This window comes from Penicillium crustosum, assembly GCF_028827405.1.
Source record: "Penicillium crustosum strain IBT 35664 chromosome Unknown utg000003l_segment0_segment0, whole genome shotgun sequence".
NCBI lineage: Eukaryota > Fungi > Ascomycota > Eurotiomycetes > Eurotiales > Aspergillaceae > Penicillium > Penicillium crustosum.
Window position 1 is genome coordinate 3,452,276 of NW_026623124.1, and position 20,274 is coordinate 3,472,549.

A 20,274-nucleotide genomic window follows, 5' to 3' on the forward strand; every position below is an offset into this window, starting at 1 on the left:
ATCGATGCTAGCATCTAATATAGTGAATTATTTCGTAGGCCTTTAATCGAGAAATGCTAATAGATACTGTGAAGCACTATACATACATATATAACTGAAATTACATTTTATTAATATTTATTTTGCATAGTCCATGAAGTTATACTATTTCATGTCCATGGTCTATGTAGAGCATACTTCCACCGTCAAGACGGAGCATATAAATAACCTAGTGCTACCGTCAGTAACCTTTTGATTTCCGTTAGATTGAATGGGATCAATAACAAATCTAGAATACTGCCTAGGACGGTTGGGGTCGAAACATGTACTATAATGTGCAAGAAAATAGACTGCCCATAGCTAGGTCTCTTCTAGGACTATCTCCGAAAATACGGATTTGGCTGAACAACACTAATATGCAACAGCTTAACTCCATTAAACACCGATGCTTACATTTGTAATCGCTGGTCAAGCTTCCAAGGTTTCCAGGCTGTAATAGGCCATTGCGGGGGATGACGGGATTGAGGGGAACCATAAAAGCCAGGTTCCTCGCTCTTTTACCTATATCCTAATCCTTGAACATTTCATACATCTATAGCTCCATAAGCCATCTCTCACAATGGTTAAAGTTCTCTTGACTGGTATGTGATTTTAATATGGCCTCGAACTGAATCTAATTATCTATTTTAGGAGGTAGTGGCTTCATCGCCGCCCACATTGTCGACATTCTGCTACAGCATGGGTATGATTAAGCCACATAGACATCACATACATATTGTTGGTTGACAATTTGACTCTAGATTTGATACAGTTGTTACTGTCCGATCGGAGGAGAAGGGCAAACGAATTATTGAGGCTCACCCCGACGTGTCGAAAGAGAAACTCTCTTATGTGATCGTCGAGGATGTAGCTAAGGACGGTGCACTTGATGAGGTTCGTGGAAGATTGTTTCTCTGAGAGATACACAACTAACGGAAAGACAACAGGCTGTCAAATCAAACCCTCCCTTTGACTATGTTCTCCATACCGCATCTCCTTTCCATTTTAACGTGCAGGACCCAGTGAAAGACTTCCTTGACCCGGCAATCAAGGGAACAACCGGTATTTTGAAGGCAATTAAAGCATATGCCCCTACCGTGAAGCGAGTGGTGATCACGTCATCTTTCGCGGCCATTGTGAACGGCAAGCAGCACCCCAAGGTCTACAGCGAGAAAGAATGGAACCCATTGACGTGGGAGGAGGCGATGGACCACTCGTCAGTTTACCGTGGTAGCAAGGTTAGTGATATTTGATGGCCAGTCTGAGTAAATGCCAGCGCTAAGTCAGTTCTATATCAGACCTTTGCAGAGAAAGCAGCCTGGACCTTCGTCGAGAAGGAGAAGCCGAATTTCGACCTTGCTACCATCAATCCACCGCTGGTATTTGGCCCGATCGTTAATTATCTCAACTCTCTTGAGGCCATCAACACCTCGAACCAGCGCCTCCGAAACATCGTCCAGGGTGCAATGAAGGAGAAATTAGCTCCAACAGGCAATTTCCTGTGGGTGGATGTACGTGATGTGGCCCTCGCACATGTCAGAGCCATTGAAGTTCCTGAGGCAGGAGGCGAGAGATTCTTTGTTGTCGCTGGCTTCTTCTCGAACAAGGAACTTGCAGACATTGCTCGCGAGACCCACCCCCAGTTAGAGTCCAAGCTGCCCCCTGCAGACGCCCCCAGCGACTTCCCAGAACACATCTATGGGATTGACAACACTAAGTCGCAAAAGGTCCTTGGGCTCAAGTACCGCCCACTGAAACAGACAGTCTCAGACGCCATTGATTCTATTCTAGCTGTTGGTGCTTAAATTAGGAGCGTCCTTGTTCATTTTATAGATCTAGAGTGAATTGATGGATACAGTGTAAAAGAAGAAAACAAATACTCTTCTTTTGCCACTACTTATATCAAGGAAATTTCAGTAACGAATTTTATCGAGCGCCACCGGATCTTACATCTTATAATAAAAAAATAATGCTTGCGGCAAAGACTGGTGGATCTCAAATACATCGTATAGATGTATAAAACCGCGGGTTTGGTCGTTACGGCTCCCCGTACCGCTTTGGCCCGTGTTCTCCGGTCAACTTTTCTCGCGCCAGCTATTCAAGATCACATAGTCAATCCATTGAACAAAATGGCTTCCGCCAGGCTATCGCCGACGGCGAACTTGCTGCGAAATTCGCGTTTGTTCGCACTTCCTAAAACTCTCAAGGGCCGCAATGACCTAACGTCGAGAGAATCCGACACCGCAACTCTGCCTCACCCCATTCGAGCCTCCATCGTTACACCACAATCATCCCTAGCTCGAGGCGATTGGGGATTGAAACGACCTTTACCGGCTAAGTCGACATCGGAGAAATCATCGAGACCTGTCGTCAGGGTGCACGCCCTCGATACCTATGAACATGTCACCGACTTCGAATCCGCCGCAGATCACACTGTGACCCTCGAGAAGTTCCAGGAACTGCACATGCCTATGTCTCTCCCCTCCAAAGTCAATTACGCTACAAGTGTTGTGCCAAGGCACCAAAGTCCGTTCGAAACGCATCTCGATAACACTGAGACTAGCCAGGGTCTCCAGGAACCTGGTGCCAAACAATTCAGACACACCGGCCCTTGGCTTGCTGGGCAGACGGAGGCAGAGTTCGCAGCGTATCTGAAGCAAGTGACTCGCAATAAGCCTGAGCTCCTGCAGAAGCTTCGTGAGCAGTTTGTCGCTAAGCGATCTGCCGAGATCCGGAAACTGGCACAGGATAATGGAGAGGACTTGGACACTCAACCCGCAACTGTCACCGACGCGGAGTTCAATGCCTACATTAAGACTCTGCGCAATGACCCATTCGCTCTCGGTCCTGTGATATTTGATCTACTTGATCTCGCTTCCCCCCGGCGGTTCCCAGCGAGCGTATCGGACGCAAATACTATCAAGCCCCTGGAAGCAAGTTGTCCTCATTCGAATACGCCGTCTCAGGACCCCCCCAAGACACACCCGTCTGCCGGTCTGTCCTACACGCGATCACACGCCCTGATTCACAACCATCCCCAGTTTGGCCCACAAGCCCACCAGCGCCCTGTGGAGGCTCGCATCTTGCGCCCCAAGGGCCGCTTTAAGGGACGCATGGCACGTGCCCTCGCAGGTATCGGTGGTATTGCTGTCGAAGATTTGAATGCCATGACCTTTGTGGAGCAAGGCACACCCCCCGGTCTGACTTTCTTCGATGCATCCATCCCTGGTGGAGGTAAATACTGGGTCACTCCCATCCGGGCTTCCGTTGACTCCGACGGCCGTATTGGCCTTTCATCTTATCGCGCGAGTGCAACCGCCAAGGCTCCTTATGGAATCGAAGACTACCAGAAGCCGAGCACCTTGACCATCTCCGATGTTGCCAATACCCCATCTCCGATAGTCCCAAGATTGGACAGGCAGCCATTCGGTCAGCCTCGGTTCCAGTCTTCCGGGGAGAACCGGACCCGGAGGCAACCCACGAGGGGCACAGAGGACGTCGCACGCAGCCTTCTCAACAACCTCAATTCTAAGTCGTAGGGGAAAATGAAGTATGGGTGGATGTGCAAGGGATTGTACCATGTATGATAGATTTGGTGCTTGTGTAAAGCTACTTTCATTTTTCTTTTCTGACTATGTCATATAAATCGATGCATCAATATCAGGTTATTTTCACAGCGATCATTGGAAAAACTCATACTGAAGGGAGAATAACGAAATACATAAGTTCGACAATGGTACACTTTTCGGGGTGTACTTTTTGATGTGTTTGCTACCTTCCTAAAAGAGCAAGCGCGATATTGTACATGATTACATAATCCAACACCAGATATCACCACGTGACTTATTGATTAGGGCCTAGGGCATGGACCCGCACAGGACTAAGCGAAAGCCGGCTCTCAAACTCATCCAAATCGGCACGAGTACTCTCGATCTTTCGAACATTCATTCCGCCAGCCAACAACCGCCAAAATGGGTCGCGTCCGTACCAAGACAGTCAAGCGCTCTGCTAAGGTCATCATCGAGCGTTACTACCCCAAGTTGACCCTCGACTTCGAGACCAACAAGCGTATCTGTGATGAGATCGCCATCATTGCCTCCAAGCGTCTTCGCAACAAGGTGAGATTCGATACATTGGAACCAACAACTTGAGAGCTCCAATTCTGATTCGCGATTTTTTCTAGATCGCTGGTTACACTACCCACCTGATGAAGCGCATCCAGCGTGGTCCCGTCCGCGGTATCTCCTTCAAGCTTCAGGAGGAGGAGCGTGAGCGCAAGGATCAGTACGTTCCTGAGGTCTCCGCTCTCGATGTCTCCCAGACCGAGTCTGGTCAGCTCGACGTTGACGCCGACACCAAGGACCTTCTCAAGTCCCTTGGCGTAAGTTTTTCTACACACTACAATGTCTTGGCATATATACTAATATATATCTACAGTTCGACAACCTCAAGGTCAACGTTGTTGCCGTCAGCCAGCAGCAGCAGGCCGAGCGCCCCCGTCGTTTCGGTCCCCGCTAAATCCAGCGCCCGGAATAACGAAAACAAAAGTTCATACCTGGCCTTCGGTCGACCCTTGGCGGTACCCAATTGTCTGTTCTGGCTGGCTTTTCGCCCAGCTAGCATGGTTTAGCTAGTGTGGAAGGCTATTCCTGGATGAGGAATGAATAAACATGATTCTCTTTGAGAAAGGTGTCGCTGATTCTCCGAAAGGAGATGACGCTTGATTGCCATTTTTTTCCCTCTCGTGTCTACCTATGAGTTAACTCTCTGGGTTGGACTACGTAGGAGTTCTTAAACTGGGGGAAACCTTGGTCTAAGAGACTCGAGACCTTTGGTGGTCTGAGTCATGTCTGGATTTATACCTATATACATATCCATGTATGGATGTATAAGTTCTGCTGACCAGCCTATAGCCATAAATATGGTCTCTGCGTAGATTGTTCATTACTCATGTGTCAATGTCACCATTGATCGGGTATTAAAAAGTAGAACGCCGAAAAGCCCGTTGGAAATCCCATGGTACCCCTGCTATATCAGATCTGATCGAGCAGATCTATATCTCCATCCTGGTCCACGTCTCGTCGCTCCCTGGGCACGTATCCTTCAATGGAACCGCCATTTGCATCCTCCGGACGCATTTGTGGAGCGTCAGCGACCTGCTGAGAACCACGTTGATTTTCTCTGATATCGACGTTGACACGTCCATCTGGACGAATCAAACTGGTATCGCCGCGTTCCATCGCAAGCTCCCGGGACCGATCGCGATTCCCAAGTCCCATGCTCTGCAAATCATTCACAACGGAAGAGACACTGCTAGTAGCTGCTGGTGCTTTCAGGCGTTTGGCGCGGGCTTCTTCAAGTAGTAAAATGGTCGTGCCCCGCGTATCGCCCGCCCGTCGTTCCCACACAGGCTTCTCGGACAGCTGCACCCGGATCCAAAGAGCACGCTCTGCGCATGCATGTGAGCACCACTTTTCGATGCGGTCATGAGAAACGATATCCACGCTGCGACCCCGTCCTCCTGGCCCGCTTCCTTTGGGGCCGTATTTAAATTGGAACCCGCCTTGTGGGCCGTTTTTCTTGCGATGCTTGCGAGGACATAGAGCATACCCGCACAAATCTTCGAAATTTCGCTCCAGGATCAGATTGTCGTAGTCGCTGGGGCGGAATGGGGCGAGTGCATATTTAAGTTTTACGGTGTCTTCTTGAGATGGTGTGGCAGGGTCCGCTGTCGGGGAGGAGGGGAGCTCGAGGAGCTCGAGGATGCGGTTTAGGATCACATCTTCGGCGTCTTTTTGGGTCTGGATCTGCTGCGCGTGTTCCAGAGCGACTTCTAGGTGCTTTTGGGTCGCACCGGGCCTACCTTCTAGGTATTTGTCTTGCTCTTCTTGTGAAGGGTATAGGTATGAAGGTGGGGGTTGCTGGGCATTGATGGCGGCATATGTCTCGGGAAGAGAGGTCTTGAGAGGGTGGCTTGGCCCTTGCTGTGCCATGATTTTATGATTGAGGTCCCTGGAATATCACCCAAGGTAAGTTGAATTGAGAATGAGTTGAGTTGTAAAGTGAGACGAAATCGAAAAAAAATAAAATTAAACCAGCAGAATTCGGCTCGAAAGCGGAAGAGGCGAAAAACCCCAGATTGACCCCCAATGGGACACTTCACTGCTGACGTAGGCTTTGGGCATTTAGGACTTATAATAAAAGGGGGTTTCATCTTTGACTTTGGGGATCACATAGCTTGTACATCTTATATACTACATGTAGTATATAGTTACTCGGTATTTTGTACAATTTACATACATAGAATATTTCTCTTCGCCTATATAAGTAACGTGTACAGCTGTCCAAGCTACCTAACCATACCTAACCCTGCATATACCAAGCTACATAATCTAATACACCTCTCTTCAAAACGAGTTGGACACCTACATAGATCTAATATCGATATAAAATCATTTGATATAAAACGGCATTTCCCCTCATGTGCGTGTTCCCTGGTTGATGTGTTAGCCGCCGATCGCCCAGTGGAGCCCATTTCCCTCATCCCGCCAAGTGACGACCACCTCACTACATCCTCTTCCCCTACTACTTTTTTTTTTGTCTTTCCGACCGTGTTCTTTTTTTTACCCATCTTGCATCGAATCTTTGCTGGCCCTGTCTAGGGTGTTCGGTTCTCCACGCCGTGAGTGCTTCCGCAGTTACCCCCTCCCCCCTCATCTCCTGGTCGTAGGCACCCACTCGTTGACCTCAGTTTCATCTAAGCTGACACGCCTTCGTACCACAAAGGAATTGATTCGTTTTGCTTTAAATATCGCTACATGTTAAGCGTATTGAAGCTAGCGATTCGTTCTGTACAGATATTCTAGCGTCATTGCGTCACAGACTGGTTCAGCATTCCTCACTCCACACCGATTGTCCTAAAGTCTGAACATCGGTTTCAACTTTCCAGATGTCAGGTCCGCCATTTACGGTCCGCTCGGTCTTCGAGTATACTTCGGGCCACGATGACGACCTCAACTTCCCGATCGGTCAAATCGTAACCGTCACCGCCCTCGAGGACGACGATTGGTACTACGGCGAATACTCAGACGCCCAGGGGGCCAAGCAGGAGGGCATATTCCCGAAGAATTTCGTTGAGAGATACGAGCCTCCAGCTCCTCCGAGGCCATCTCGACCCAGACCAAAAAAGGAGCCCGAGCCGGTGCCAGCAGAGTCCCCCGTGGTCGAAAGCAAGCAAGCTGAGCCCGAGCCCGAGCCTGAGGTGCAGCCCAAAGAGGAGGATTATGAGATTGCATCCCCGCAGGCATCTATTCCCCAGTCTCCTCTACGTGCGAGTGCCCCTACAGCAGAAGCTGCATCCTCGCCTCCGCAGCCGGCAAAGGCGCCCGCTCCGGCCCCTCCCGTGGCCGCAACTGAACCCGCAGCCAAAGCACCCTCAAAACCTGCGCCTCCAGCTGTGGCGGAGAAACCTTCTGGGTCGTCATTCAGGGATCGTATTGCTGCATTCAACAAACCTGCTGCGGCACCAGTTACGCCATTCAAACCTGGTGGTTCCCAGCCATCTTTCATCAAGAAGCCTTTCGTCGCCCCGCCTCCTAGCCGGGACGCCTACCGGCCTCCACCAAGAGAACCCGCACCCAAGGTCTACAAAAGAGAGGAGGATCCCGACGTGAAAGAACAAATTGCCCGGGAGCCCCCGGTTTCAGAAAGCCGGCCTGCTCCTATTGAAGGCGGGGAAGAGGGCGCAGAGGACCAGCCCAAGCCAACTAGTTTGAAGGACCGAATTGCTTTACTCCAGAAGCAACAATTAGAGCAAGCACAGCGTCATGCAGAGGCAGCCCAGAAGAAAGAAAAGCCCTCCCGCCCCCCTCCTAAGAAGTCGGCGGATGAACCTGTGGCTCCCGTGCCTAATGAGGAACAGGAGGCTCCCTCTGTCGAGGAGTCCTCGGCTACTCGAAATCCTAGTGTTGATACCTTGAGGGCTGCGCCCCCTCCTCCACACCCCTCTGTCCCATTCTCGCCCACCCAAGAAATCGCGAGTGACGCCAATGATGCGGACGACTCTGCTGCTGCAGACTCCGAGGATGCAGGTGAGACATCCGCTAGTAAGGATGATGAGGAAGATCAGCCTCAGCCTCGTCCTGTCTCCCAGCGCCAACCGTCGACTCGTGCGGTCGAGCAAACTACCGAGGCGGATGTTGAAGACGAGGGTGATGCGGAGGAAGAGGAGGAAATAGATCCTGAAACTAAGCGCAGAATGGAACTGCGTGAGCGAATGGCTAAGATGAGCGGTGGAATGGGTATGATGGGTCTCTTCGGCCCGCCTGCTGGAGGTATGCCAGGCATGTCTAGTGCCGGTGGTGTTCGCAAGGCCAAGACCCCCGGCGAGTCAGAGAAGAGACTTGGAGAGCTTGAGCCTGAGCCCACCTCCCCTGCCAATGCGCCCCCAGTTCCTATGATTCCTCTTCCTGGAATGAACGTGGCCAGCAAGCCGGCACCTTCTTCTATTGAAGTGCAGAAGGAAGAGGAGGAGCCTTCGGCAACTCCTCTCACGGAACAACACTCTACACGCGACGTGCCAGATGTCGAGGAGGTCATCCACGAAGGTGCACTGCCTCGTACCTCTGTGGATCGTCCGGCCCCGGCTCCCCCATCTCAAGGTAAGATATCCTTCGGCGGCGTAATGTATGGTTTCAATTTCTGATAGTCGCAGATCGTTCCGCACCTCCTCCACCTCCTCGAGAGTCAAGACCCGTCCCGACTGTCCCAGGTGAACCACCAGCTTCCCCTCCACCAGTTCCTGTCGGTAAGTACTTAGATCCCGAAACAAATTATTTGACATGGGCGTTAACCATGATATATAGGCCGATCAGCTCCTCCTCCACCACGGCCCACAACTGCCGACAAGGGTGAAGAATCTGATGATGAATTGTCGCTCCACACATCGAATCTGTCCCTGAATACCTCGGCTGCTCCTCCAGCTGTGCCTGCACCTGCGATACCTGATCAGGTTGATTCTCGCCGTTCCTCAACCTATGACCCTGTGCCCTCTACGGCTTCGACCCCTGCGGCCGAAAAGAGAGCTAGTCGTCTACCGCCTCCTATTCCAGTCAATCCGCCTATGCCACCATCGCCACAAGGCCGCGGTCCCCCTCCCCCACCTCCCGATCAGCTTCGTCGCCGATCTACCGCTGATAGTCGCACGAGTGCGTTAGCCGCTCCTCGACAGGCTGGAGAAGAAGCGGAAGGGGAGGTGACTGAATATGATGGAGACTACGACACTGATATCGCATCGGGAGTGAAACACAAGGATGCTCTAAAAGCTCACGAGCGTGACTCCAGCTTTGACGAGGGTATCACCACCGACGACCACTCTATTCAGTCCCCGCGCAGCCCCCAGGAATCCCGGCATCCCCCACCTCCTCCGCCCACGGCTCCCAGAGCAGTTCCGCCTCCACCCCCAAGCCAGCCGCCCCGGAATGCCCGTGCGTCTATCGACACACCCAGGGGACCCCCGCCGCCTCCGCCGAACAGAGAGCAGGTGGGCGATGATGATGATGTTGAGTATGATCCTTTCAACTACGCCGCTCCCCGGCATGGTCTCCCCACATCTCCGCCCCTCCCGCTCGGTCGCCCAGAGGCTCCTCCTCCTTTCCCACCACAGCAAGCGGCCGATGAATATGACGATCTGTATGATGCACCTCCTGTGCAGAGCCCAGTAAAAGAAAGACCCTCTGCCTTGAATGAGAAGCGTCTTTCACTGGCGCCTATGCCTCCTCAAAGCCAGTCTTCGGGTTTGCCATCCCCGTCCGCAGCCCGAACCCAGCGCGCATCTATGGACCTTCTAAGAAATCAACCTAACCTTCGTCGGTCCATGGATATTTCTCGCCCATCTATTGATCAAGGCTACATTGCCACCGATGTTGATTTCGCTACGTATACCCTCTGGTGGACTAAACCCAACACCCCGCCTCCAGCTTTCCAGAATCGCAATGATCTGCTTTTCGAGGTCGAGGAAACTTCATCCACGAACCGCAGTGGCAAAACAACAGTCTCGAAGGACGTCTATATCCTATTCATCGATTACTCGCAGACAATCTTGAATGTCCAATTTGATCCCAAGAACCCCGCGGATGCTTCCTTCGAGCAGCGCCATGAACCCCCGCCGCTCCCGCTTCGTCAGGACCAGCTTGAGCAGGCTCATATTCAGCTTGGTACCCGAATCTCGGAAGCCGTCAACTCAGTCCAAAACTCTACTGTTGGGGACGGCACTCCTTTCGGGCTGGTCCAGTACCTGCTCAACCCTCTTTCCGATGCGCTACTTCCCGTGGGCACTCGCGGATACGGTGCCTCGGTTTATTCCAACCTGGCCAATGCCTCTGTGTCTCAGAATGACGAAATCCGCGCCGGTGATATCGTCAGCTTCCGCAATGCCCGATTCCAGGGCCACCGCGGCACCATGCACCAGAAGTACAGCGCCGAGGTCGGAAAGCCCGACCACGTCGGCATCGTGGTTGATTGGGATGGCACGAAGAAGAAGATCCGAGCCTGGGAGCAAGGCCGTGAGAGCAAGAAGGTCAAAATGGAGAGCTTCAAGCTAAACGACCTCCGTAGTGGCGAATGCAAGGTCTGGCGAGTGATGCCCCGCAGCTGGGTGGGCTGGGAAGCTAGTAAGTAACTGGATGAAAGGATTCTGGTTTGAGCATTCAACCTTTTTGTTGTAGTTATTGCGCTATGAGCAGACGACCCTTTCTTTTGTGTGTTTTTCTTTTTGCTTGCCCCTTCTAGATTGGGTGGGATCATGTATGAATGAAAAGGAGCCACCTTTCTCCCCTGTCTTCTATATTCTTCTCCCTTCTCTCTTGTCTTTTTTTCTGTTCTGCTCCCCTCTCGTGAATCATCTGGACTTGGTGTGGTAATGTGGGATGGGCAATGGTGGTCCCTGTTTGATGGAGAGTTGAGCGAGCGTGCAGCTTTTCGTTTATTTTTGTCAATGGTACATCTTGCATGATTTTACCCGATCAAACTATGGTATACTATTCTGAACTTTTCGGTCTATCTATAAGTGATTATGGCTTCGTTTGTAGATAGCTTTCGAGAGTTGGACAATAATGTATATTTCAGCGATAGACGACAATATATTTCCAACATAGGCGCCAGGTCCAATGAAACTGCCGCACCACTAAAATTGCATGTAATTTCGTACTGATATTGTACAGGAGGATATCTAAGTTAACTTTTGAACGAATAAACCCAGTTCCTGATCTGTGTTCTAGAACCCAACGCCCCGTCTGAAGTAAATTAAAATCCAACAATTCTCGCACTAAGAAACTTTTCTCTGATTAAATTCGACGGGCACCAAATCCAACTGCCGAATCCACAAACCAATTCGTACTCCGAAGTTTGACCCTCTAACCCTCCGAGGAAAACAGCACCTCGTTCCAAACCCACAATTAGGCACAAACCTCCTCTGTGGATAAAATGATGTGCGTGCACCGTATGGAGTACAGTGGCCCCGATACCTGAGACCAAAGGATCATCCCGGAGTAGAGAATTAAGTGAATTTGTCTTGGTCATACGACTACATGTACACTCCGTACATATCCTTGAAAATTATCCTCCGTATTCCTCCATGAACACCGTCGAAGAGACCGGGGGCTGCTCCCCCGGTCTCGGGAACCCTCATCACGACAGGGGAGGGGGGGGGGGAGGATGAGGGGGCTCCAATTATAATGTGCGTTCTTTTTTTTTTGTTGAGTTTCCACCGGTTTGGTGTACCATGTTGGTGGAAAAGCCCCTGGATCTCCGGCTATTACTCCGGATATTGATATTCGCGATCGGTTCCTAGATTCCGAGGCTGATAACCATGGAAAATATCGGATATCGGATATCAAATTCTCGTTGGCTCCTATGCATTCTGGAAGTATAGATCAATGCAAGGTGACAATATACTACTGGTAGACTACTCGGTAGTGTTTGGAGTAGTGTGTATGACATCTTATATTTAACAGTTTTGAAGCCAATTGACAGGTCCAATGTCAGAGATTTTGATTAGCTTATTATTATTTTTTTTTAAAAAAAAGAGAATAAAATGAAACCGAACCTTTTGCCCACGAGGATTGGCCCGGAGTGCTAGGTTGAAACCCGGTTGGCGGATGCTTTCCGGTACGTTGATGTCTCTTGATGCTCCATCTACTCCCGTATTGCCCATGGATTTATATGACATCAAGCCAATCAAAGTGTTCTCGATCTTATATGGAGTATTTATTATTCTTATATTCTTATCTAAAACTTGGAGGCATTTCAAACAATGTCTTCAAATGTGTACTCCGTACTCCGTACTTCGTAATGAAAACGAACCCGAGGCGTTTAAATTAGTTATCCAGATTGGGACTAGTCAGGGGCATACCATTTCTTTTTTGGACTCTCTTTAGGGCTAATATACGGAGTACAATCCTGTCTAACTGTTTCTAGTCAACTTCGGAAGTTTGAAAAGCTTGTAGGCGGGGCCTTCCCAAACGGCTGTCAAGCCTACCGGCCAAAACGCATTCTAGAGGCGCGCTAAAGAAATTTGCTCCTTTTTTTTTTACCGTTCCAGGCTTTGGTGTTTACCTAGGTAGTTCTCCATCAATAATTATCTGTTCGGTTCCACCACACAGATCGAAGAAGTTCGATGTGAACAGACCTCTTTCTTACAAATTGCTGGGTCAAGTGGAGAGAAACTGGGACTCTATCGGGGGCAGATACCATGGTTCAGCTTCTCTCTGACCTTGGAGGGTCCACCGATGCAAAGTACAAAGTCCAAAGTAGGAAGTCGGAAAGTCCATGCCTCAGATGTAAGTGTCATTGTCCTCTACCCTGCACTCCTGCATAGTCGGAACATTCATGAATTCAGGTCTTGGCTTATTGTGTTAATATTGCATGACGCTTCTTATATTGTGGCTGAGTTGTCCTGCTGTTCATTTCTCAAACCAAGCCGTATTTTATTTTATTTTATTTTTCAATATATTGCCCTATGAGCATATCGCAGATTGTGATCGCGATGCATCTCCCACCCGTATTCTAAGTTTCAATTGCATATTGTACTCCGTAGTGCCACAGTGTATCGCATGTCTGATTAGCCTACTACAACATATGTACATCGAGGGCTGCAACCAATGAATTTCCCTTGCTGCCGGCTTCATAAGAAGCAAGGAGTTCAATGGTTTATATGGTGTGTGTGACTTGAGGCTACTGCTCGATTCTGATATGGGAGATTGGATGAACTACCGTGACCACCTTCCACATCGAAATCTTGCCCCGAGCTGTGGAATGAAGTAATGGGGCGACGATCTTGGTGTTCCCGTGTCCAGGCCTTTGGGACTCTCTAGCCAATAAGTAATTTTTTTTACCTTTGCTTCATTACGGAGTCCCCGGTTTCATAGGAACGCAACACACATGTGCATCACATACGGAGTACAAACATGAGGAATATACCAAATTGCATGTCTCGAAGGAATTAGCCACCTCGACGTATCCAACCTATCCCGCAGTTAGAGTGGCGTTCAGCCCCAGGTTCCACATTCCGATAGAGAGAAGAGAAGAGAAGGAAGAGAGGGGGGGAGGTGGATGTGATCCTTAACATTTTATTTTTTTTATTATACGCAAGGGGGTGAATTACATTACAGTAAGTTTATTAGATAACTACTTGCTATTTAGTGGGATCTGGACTATTAACCAAAGTAGCTTTACCATACCGTACCTGCATCGGACCATGGATGCAGCTTCGGGAAGCCCCTTGGGGCCTCATGGACAGTGCATGTGCAGAGTATACAGAAGCTGAAACAGTAAACAAAAAATAGATTGTACATACAAGATAATTAAACGGTAGAGATAATATAGAAATATAGAAATATAGAAATACAAGGAAGAATAAGAAGAATAAGATCATTTAATAGTTAATATTGATCGACCTAGTGGACACCAATTCGAGCCGATCATCTAGATCCCTTTTAATTTTTTTTTTTCCTCTGGGTAAATATGGTATGCCGCTAAGAGAGAGAGAGAGAGCCCTGGAGAAGTTACAGTTCTGGATCCATTCCAAATCTCCCCTCTTACATTCTTCGCGTCAATTTCCCCAGTCACTCGTTTCTTTTTTGATTTCCTTCTCAACCGACTTTGCAGCCTATTGCTTCCTATTTCTCTCATGCTGTGATCTGTCAATCCCCGCTAAATACGTTGATTGGTCTTGGATCCGGACCATTCACGGTACACGACTTGAGCTTGGCATTCCTTGCGCCTCTTCTCTTCAGGAGACATTTCTCTCCCTGACCCTCAAATCTGCACTCGTCGCACTTGAAGGTCATGCCGCTCATTTCATTCTCGGGATAAGGATATCCATTGCGTCACTTTGGAAGGCATTGAGCCAAACCGAGACACTGATCAACCCTTAAGCAACTACTACACACTCATTGAATTTATCGATATCGACATTCGTTCCACCCAGAGTTAGATATTACCGAATCACCTTCACTCCTTGCCTATTACGAGGTGTCCCCTGAGCGCCTCGACCCTACCACCCCATGATGAATCGATTCCGCAAACACAAGAAGGCGAAGGAGCCCGCGGAGGAGCCCGAAGCGACATCACCAGGATTCAGTCTGAAACCATCGAAGAAGAAGGTCGTAGAGGAACCCAAACCGGATTTCGACCTATCAGCCGCACTGCCCCCGACAGACAACTTCCGCACCAGTCTCCTGATGCCTAAATTGTCCGCTCGATTTAGCATGCTGAAGGAACAGGACGACCCACTTTCAATGCTGGGCAAGGCTAGTGATGACAGCGTTTTGTTTCCCAAGCGCGCTTCCCGACTTAATTTGTTCGGCCACAGCCCTGCCATGCTGGCAGACATCGACGAAGTTTGCTCCAATGAAGGTAGCCGACCATCCCTTGCACTCGACCGCGGTTCTTTCGCTTCCGGTGGGGATGGCTATGGTACAGACGATGACCGATCCCAGGCGGGCAGTATGATGAGCAGAGCCCGTCGCGCCGAGGGAAATAATCTGTTTGGAGGTCGCCAAAAGATTTACAAGATCCCGGTCAGATCGCCAGGAGCAACAACCCCCGATGCGCCAGAAGCTGCTCTCCGGGGAATGGGAAAGCCGGTCTATGACCACGATATGAATCTATCCGCTTTCCAGCGGTTGCGACTTAAGGAGAAGGAAGAGAGAACGGCGGAGGCCGCCCGGGAATCTGGTTATGCCGCCTCGACTGCGTCATCCAACAGCCGAGCCACATACTCTTCCACCGCATCTGGGCCTCTGTCAACAGTTCCAACATCAACTGGAGCAACCTCGACCGATGAGTCACCAATGACCACATCCCAATCCCCAGTGACTGGTTATCCATTCCCGGAAACCCTTCCTGAGGCCTCTCGGCCCGGTCCTGCCCCCATGTCTGCCCCGCGCAATGGTTCGATTCGCACCCGTCGTCTCTACGGACAAGGATTGACCCAGACTGCTCAGAGCCAGCAGAGCTCGACCTTGAACCGTCTGGAAAGTCTGAGTCGCCAGCGTGCTGGAACTCCAGATCTTCCTTCTCTGAATCGCAACTACTCCAAAAGTGCCACCAACCTGCGGGATCGCCTGCAAAAGCTTGCAATTGTCGAGCCGGCTTCTACCTCACGGCCAACTAGCCCTCCTTCATCCGCAACATCACCGAAGCCCCGCATGTCCGGAGAAGCCGCAGTCAGAGACCGTCTCTCGCCAACGGCAGCAACATTTGGGGCTCCTCCCTTGAGCCCGCCCACAAGCGAGAACGATGAGGTCCCCTCGCTGTTGGCTGCATCCATTCATCCAGAAGATCACGGAAAGGCTACCGCCATGGGCCTATTCAACCGACCTGCCACTGGTTTCGATGAGCAGGCATTCTCCCGCCGCCAGCTCCAAATGCACCAGGGACGAGAGACCCCGCCTCCGCGTCGTGCATCTCCCCCGCGACGACCTCTACCCGCGGAACCCGTGGGGCGTGCTCGTGGACTATCCAAGTCCAGCTATCGCTCCCGGGCAGAGTCCGCCTCATCTCACTATAGTAGTGATGCGCACCGCGGCATTGATCAATCCGGTGTATCTAGCGTTGAGGCTTCTCCCTTCAGGCCTGGAGTGAGGACTTTCTATGCCAACTCATCTGCTAGCGAGTCTGGCGATGAAGGGGAGAACCCTTCTTCACACGAACTCTCATCTGCCACTTCATTGACCACCGAGTACGGCCCGCCGCTTCAGAACTCTAGCATAGCATCTAGCAAGCCATCGACTCCCACGAAGGATCATCTCGAGACGCTTCCCGAAGTGAGATACTCCGATCTAGGTGATCTTAGACCTATCGCCGAGAACGACCTTGACTGCATAACTGCTCCTCCCGGCACCAGCGATAACACACCCAAGAGACCTGACTCGCCAACCCTGCAGCCAGATCAAGGCTTTACTGGAGTGGGGGGACTGATTAGATCTCACCTGCGCCAGGAAAGTGACAAATCCTCCATCTTCCCTCCTCCTTCGCCTCGTTTCCCGCAGCAGCAGAATGATACAGAGCCCCCTAAGACCGAGACCCAGCAATCTACTGCCCAGCCACCGACTGCTGTTCCCGTGATAGCAGAACCTCGCGAAGAGAGTCGGCCATCGTCAACAACCCGCCCAGGAACCTCGAGCTCGCACTCTCCTTCTGGACATTCCGCAGAGGGCACGGGTTCTCGAAATAGCGAAGAGTCATCCGCACCTGGAACTGTCCCCGACACAGCTTCTGTATCGACTGGCCCGTCCTGGAGAGAGGAATTGGAACTTCATCATCGCCGCCACGGGAGCACTGAGACCCAAAAGGAGCGAGAGGAATTCGCTATGGAGCTGGCAGAGAGGCGTAGAAAGGTGCAGGAGAAGCTCCGAAGTGTTGCTGAAAGCGACAGCCGATCTAGCAGCCCCATCCCGGGCCGGTCAACTCCAGATTTGCCCCGGACTGGTAACGCATTTGCCATGTTGAAGCAAAAGTCTAATAAGCAGGCTAGCACAAAACCGGACCAAAAGAAATTGTTCGGTTATGCCGCCGGTAATGCGTCCACGCCTGCTCTCTCTTCAGATGACTCCTGGCGTGAAGAGGAGCGGCCCTCTTTCAACTTCGGCCGCCACTCCAACTCCAGCTCTCCCCATATTGGATCGGAGCGTTCGCTGAGGTCTCGTATGCCATCTCTCAGCCGCGACAACAGCTACGAAGATTCGCGCGAGTCTAGCCGCAGCCGTGGGCCCTCGCCTTTCCGAGACCAGAGAGATCGTGCAGGCTCGGATGCATCGGGCCGGTCCAAGAGTCGAACCAGACTTCGAGAACGGGATGACCTGCAAACTGTGGACGAGGGTTCAATCATTGCACATGACAACTTTGTTGCTCCCGAGGGCTACGAGCCTCCCATGCCTGCCTCCCGCCCTACGTCGAGTCGTCCATCCACCGAAATGTCTGACTCTATGCACTTCGACCGCACCCCCTCCGCCGCCTCGGGCAGACAACGCAGTACCAGCCGATCTGGTACACCAAGCTTCCAATATGAACGGCCATTCCAGTTCTCGCAGTCCAACACATCCTCGATCATCGGTGCTTCGCCCCGGCCCCCACCTGCCGCTCCGGCCTACTCGGCCAATGCCACTCCTCCGCTGAATGAAATGCCTACAGACAGCTCGTCTACATCCCTGGCTTCTTCATCTAGCAACTCGCAGATTCCCCAACGTGGTTTGGGAAATGGCTCCCTCCTGAAGCGCCCTGTGAACAAGAAGCAGATCTCCGAGCCTACCTTTGTCTCATCTACATCAAACGTGCCTCTGGTCGGTCTCCCACCCGGATCTGGGCTGCCTTCCCCTGGCAGCGCACCTCCAGTACCGCCGATGAACCCCCGCCGTCGCCGGGGAACTGCCACTCAAACCATCTTGGGTGCGTTCAAGAGCGACAAGAGCGACAAGGCTGACCTTTCACGGGTCGCTTCACCCGTTCCGAGTGCCGTGGACGAACACAGTGTCTTCCCGGATGAAGAAAAACGTCCGCGCTCCCGCAACCGTCTCCGCAAGACCTCGAGCGAGGGTGTTAACCTGAACGCGCGGGCGCGCCAGGCATCCGTAACGGGCACTCCGCCGGCTGTGCCTGAGCACCCGCCTCCTGCTATCCCCGTCGATGGAGGCATGTTCTAAACACAAAAACTTCCCTTCCCACTCTTTATACATTCACCTTGCCTTGACCTAGGCTCTCTCCCTTATTCCCTTCTTGTTTCATTTACCTAAATCTACTCTACCTACCACTCCCTCACATCCCCTTTCCGGGTCTTTTCTCTTCTCTGTCCCATCCTTCCTCTCTGGACTCTCTCTTATCATTTCTTGACGACTAGATACCACTTGGTGCATTTGAGCGTCTCATGTTACTTTCGATCTTTTCTTTTCTTTTTTTCTTTTGGTATCAATACTCTTGACTTGGATTTTCATCTTCCCATGTATGTATTATTTTTGTTCAATTTCAATAGATACACCACTCGCTATGCTTGCCTCTTATGGTCTTGTAGACAGCTCAAATTAGACGTAGGGTTTTCCCTCGTTGCATGTAGTTTCAGCTTTTACAAACTTGATATTCTTCATACTCCCAAACCAAGACCCCTTGGGCCCCTTTACGCCATGATGTATAGAAGACTGCCGACGTACTCATATACAGTCGACACTGGTTATGGTCGACTTCGAAGATTTACCATTGATAATCTACCCACCTCATATGTTGCACGTGCGTGAAAAGTATGTTAAATGGTATATAATTCCTTCATTTAATCTAGTATCATACATTTTCATTGCCATTCATTTATTCCCTCTCCACAGCCGTCTTGAGGTATCCCAGGACCCTCTCGACAAGGAACTTCCGCGGCTCAGCCTGGTCATCATTACTCAAAGCATGAGAAGCATTAGGAATAACACCAGTATGTTTCTCATCCCAGATCTGATATTTCCCATCATGATCAGTAGCCTTCTGCCACCTCGCCAGCATCTTTTCCTTATCAACATAATCCGGAATCGACTGATCCTTCCCAGAGATCAACACCATGAGCTTATGATTCAACAGTCCCTGCTGCTGAATCCTACCAAAGGTAGTCCCAAAGTGATCATCACTCAAATCCGAGCTGAACAAATCATCCTCCTGCGGCGCCTGCGGACTCTCAGGACTAACAAGACTCAAAAACCTCCGACAACTAATCGGGGTATTAGCCGGATAAATCATGGAAGTCAACGAAAGAGGCAACATAGTATCATGAGGTTTCCCCTCAGCAACGGCCTCCTTCGCTAACGCCTCCATCTCATCATAAACAGCCCGGGCCTTCTCCGGCGTCGTATCACCAATCCCCCACTTCAAGACGCAGAAAATCGCCTCGCGATCCGAAACAGGCGCTTGCATAATCGCGCCGTCCAGCACGGGCCGCGTGATGTGTTCGATATCAGCGTCGAAAGCGGGACGCTTCGTGTGCGGGTTCGACTGGGATAGGTAGTGCAGGACGCACTGACTACCTGTGGAATGGCCCATCAGGGCGATCTTGCCGCCGCCGAATTTATCGGCTTTGTAGCTCTTGATGTACTCCAGACATTGGGCGATCTCGTTCGTGTCACGGTCCAGATGGCCGAGACCCCAGGATTGGTAGGAGGATGTGAGGTTTAGTGTAAAGAGGGACCATTCTGATTGCTGTAGTGCGCGCGCGAGATCGGCCATGTAGGAGGTTGTTGCGAGGCCGTCGCCGAGTCCGCCGACGAAGAGGAGACTGTGTGGTTGGCGGACGGTGGTGGAGGCATATTCGAATGCGACGAGGGTTTCGGTCTGTATGTTTGATTAATTTGTTAGTTGTGATTCGAGGAATACTGATAGCTGTGCGGGAAACGTACGTAGTGGTGCAGAATACCGGGAAGACCTCCCTTAGGCCAGAACTTGGACATGTTGATGAATGTGAGGGGGTGTGTGTGTGTGTGTGTGTGTGTGGTGGGGGTAGTTTGTGTAGGTGTTTAATTGAAGGGGAAAACTTTCTAGGAGCTAGAGACGGCCTTCGGGATAAGGTCTTTTCTTTAATTTAATAAATTGCCGAAATCGGGCTTTGTGTCTTTCTGCCATGACGGAATGTGGACAATTCATATCGGTTGGTTTGAACCGAGTCACTCGATCCACAGGGTGAACTGTTTCAGGGCATCTTATCAATCTGATTATACCGCGTCAAGCCGAAATATT

At 50.8% G+C, this 20,274-nt stretch overlaps 7 protein-coding genes across 7 annotated transcripts; 5 read left to right on the top strand and 2 right to left on the bottom strand.

The window, feature by feature from the left end:
• Nucleotides 1–598: 598 nt before the first annotated feature.
• N7487_008389 (SDR family oxidoreductase) lies at nucleotides 599–1,823 on the top strand (the record flags this gene model as incomplete). The annotated part of the gene is made up of 5 exons (XM_056876119.1): nucleotides 599–620; nucleotides 670–721; nucleotides 780–912; nucleotides 966–1,256; nucleotides 1,317–1,823. The coding sequence occupies 5 exons, from the start codon at nucleotides 599–601 to the stop codon at nucleotides 1,821–1,823; spliced, it is 1,005 nt and encodes a 334-aa protein (XP_056728307.1).
• Nucleotides 1,824–2,147: 324 nt separating this feature from the next.
• Nucleotides 2,148–3,557, top strand: N7487_008390 (mitochondrial 37S ribosomal protein bS1m; the record flags this gene model as incomplete). Its single annotated transcript, XM_056876120.1, has 1 exon — nucleotides 2,148–3,557. One exon carries the CDS (start codon nucleotides 2,148–2,150, stop codon nucleotides 3,555–3,557), a length of 1,410 nt encoding a protein of 469 aa, XP_056728308.1.
• Nucleotides 3,558–3,919: 362 nt separating this feature from the next.
• Nucleotides 3,920–4,771, top strand: N7487_008391 (40S ribosomal protein eS17). Its single transcript, XM_056876121.1, has 3 exons — nucleotides 3,920–4,136; nucleotides 4,202–4,399; nucleotides 4,456–4,771. The coding sequence occupies exons 1-3, from the start codon at nucleotides 3,990–3,992 to the stop codon at nucleotides 4,534–4,536; spliced, it is 426 nt and encodes a 141-aa protein (XP_056728309.1). The 5' UTR covers nucleotides 3,920–3,989; the 3' UTR covers nucleotides 4,537–4,771.
• A 280-nt stretch (nucleotides 4,772–5,051) lies between these two features.
• N7487_008392 (Rtr1/RPAP2 family protein phosphatase) lies at nucleotides 5,052–6,011 on the bottom strand (the record flags this gene model as incomplete). The annotated part of the gene is made up of 1 exon (XM_056876122.1): nucleotides 5,052–6,011. The coding sequence occupies one exon, from the start codon at nucleotides 6,009–6,011 to the stop codon at nucleotides 5,052–5,054; it is 960 nt and encodes a 319-aa protein (XP_056728310.1).
• A 956-nt stretch (nucleotides 6,012–6,967) lies between these two features.
• N7487_008393 (SH3 domain protein) lies at nucleotides 6,968–10,696 on the top strand (the record flags this gene model as incomplete). Its single annotated transcript, XM_056876123.1, has 3 exons — nucleotides 6,968–8,678; nucleotides 8,732–8,824; nucleotides 8,883–10,696. 3 exons carry the CDS (start codon nucleotides 6,968–6,970, stop codon nucleotides 10,694–10,696), a joined length of 3,618 nt encoding a protein of 1,205 aa, XP_056728311.1.
• A 3,883-nt stretch (nucleotides 10,697–14,579) lies between these two features.
• N7487_008394 (uncharacterized protein) lies at nucleotides 14,580–18,218 on the top strand (the record flags this gene model as incomplete). The annotated part of the gene is made up of 1 exon (XM_056876124.1): nucleotides 14,580–18,218. The coding sequence occupies one exon, from the start codon at nucleotides 14,580–14,582 to the stop codon at nucleotides 18,216–18,218; it is 3,639 nt and encodes a 1,212-aa protein (XP_056728312.1).
• Nucleotides 18,219–18,870: 652 nt separating this feature from the next.
• Nucleotides 18,871–19,988, bottom strand: sidJ (putative siderophore biosynthesis lipase/esterase; the record flags this gene model as incomplete). Its single annotated transcript, XM_056876125.1, has 2 exons — nucleotides 18,871–19,872; nucleotides 19,938–19,988. 2 exons carry the CDS (start codon nucleotides 19,986–19,988, stop codon nucleotides 18,871–18,873), a joined length of 1,053 nt encoding a protein of 350 aa, XP_056728313.1.
• Between the last annotated feature and the right edge of the window lie 286 nt (nucleotides 19,989–20,274).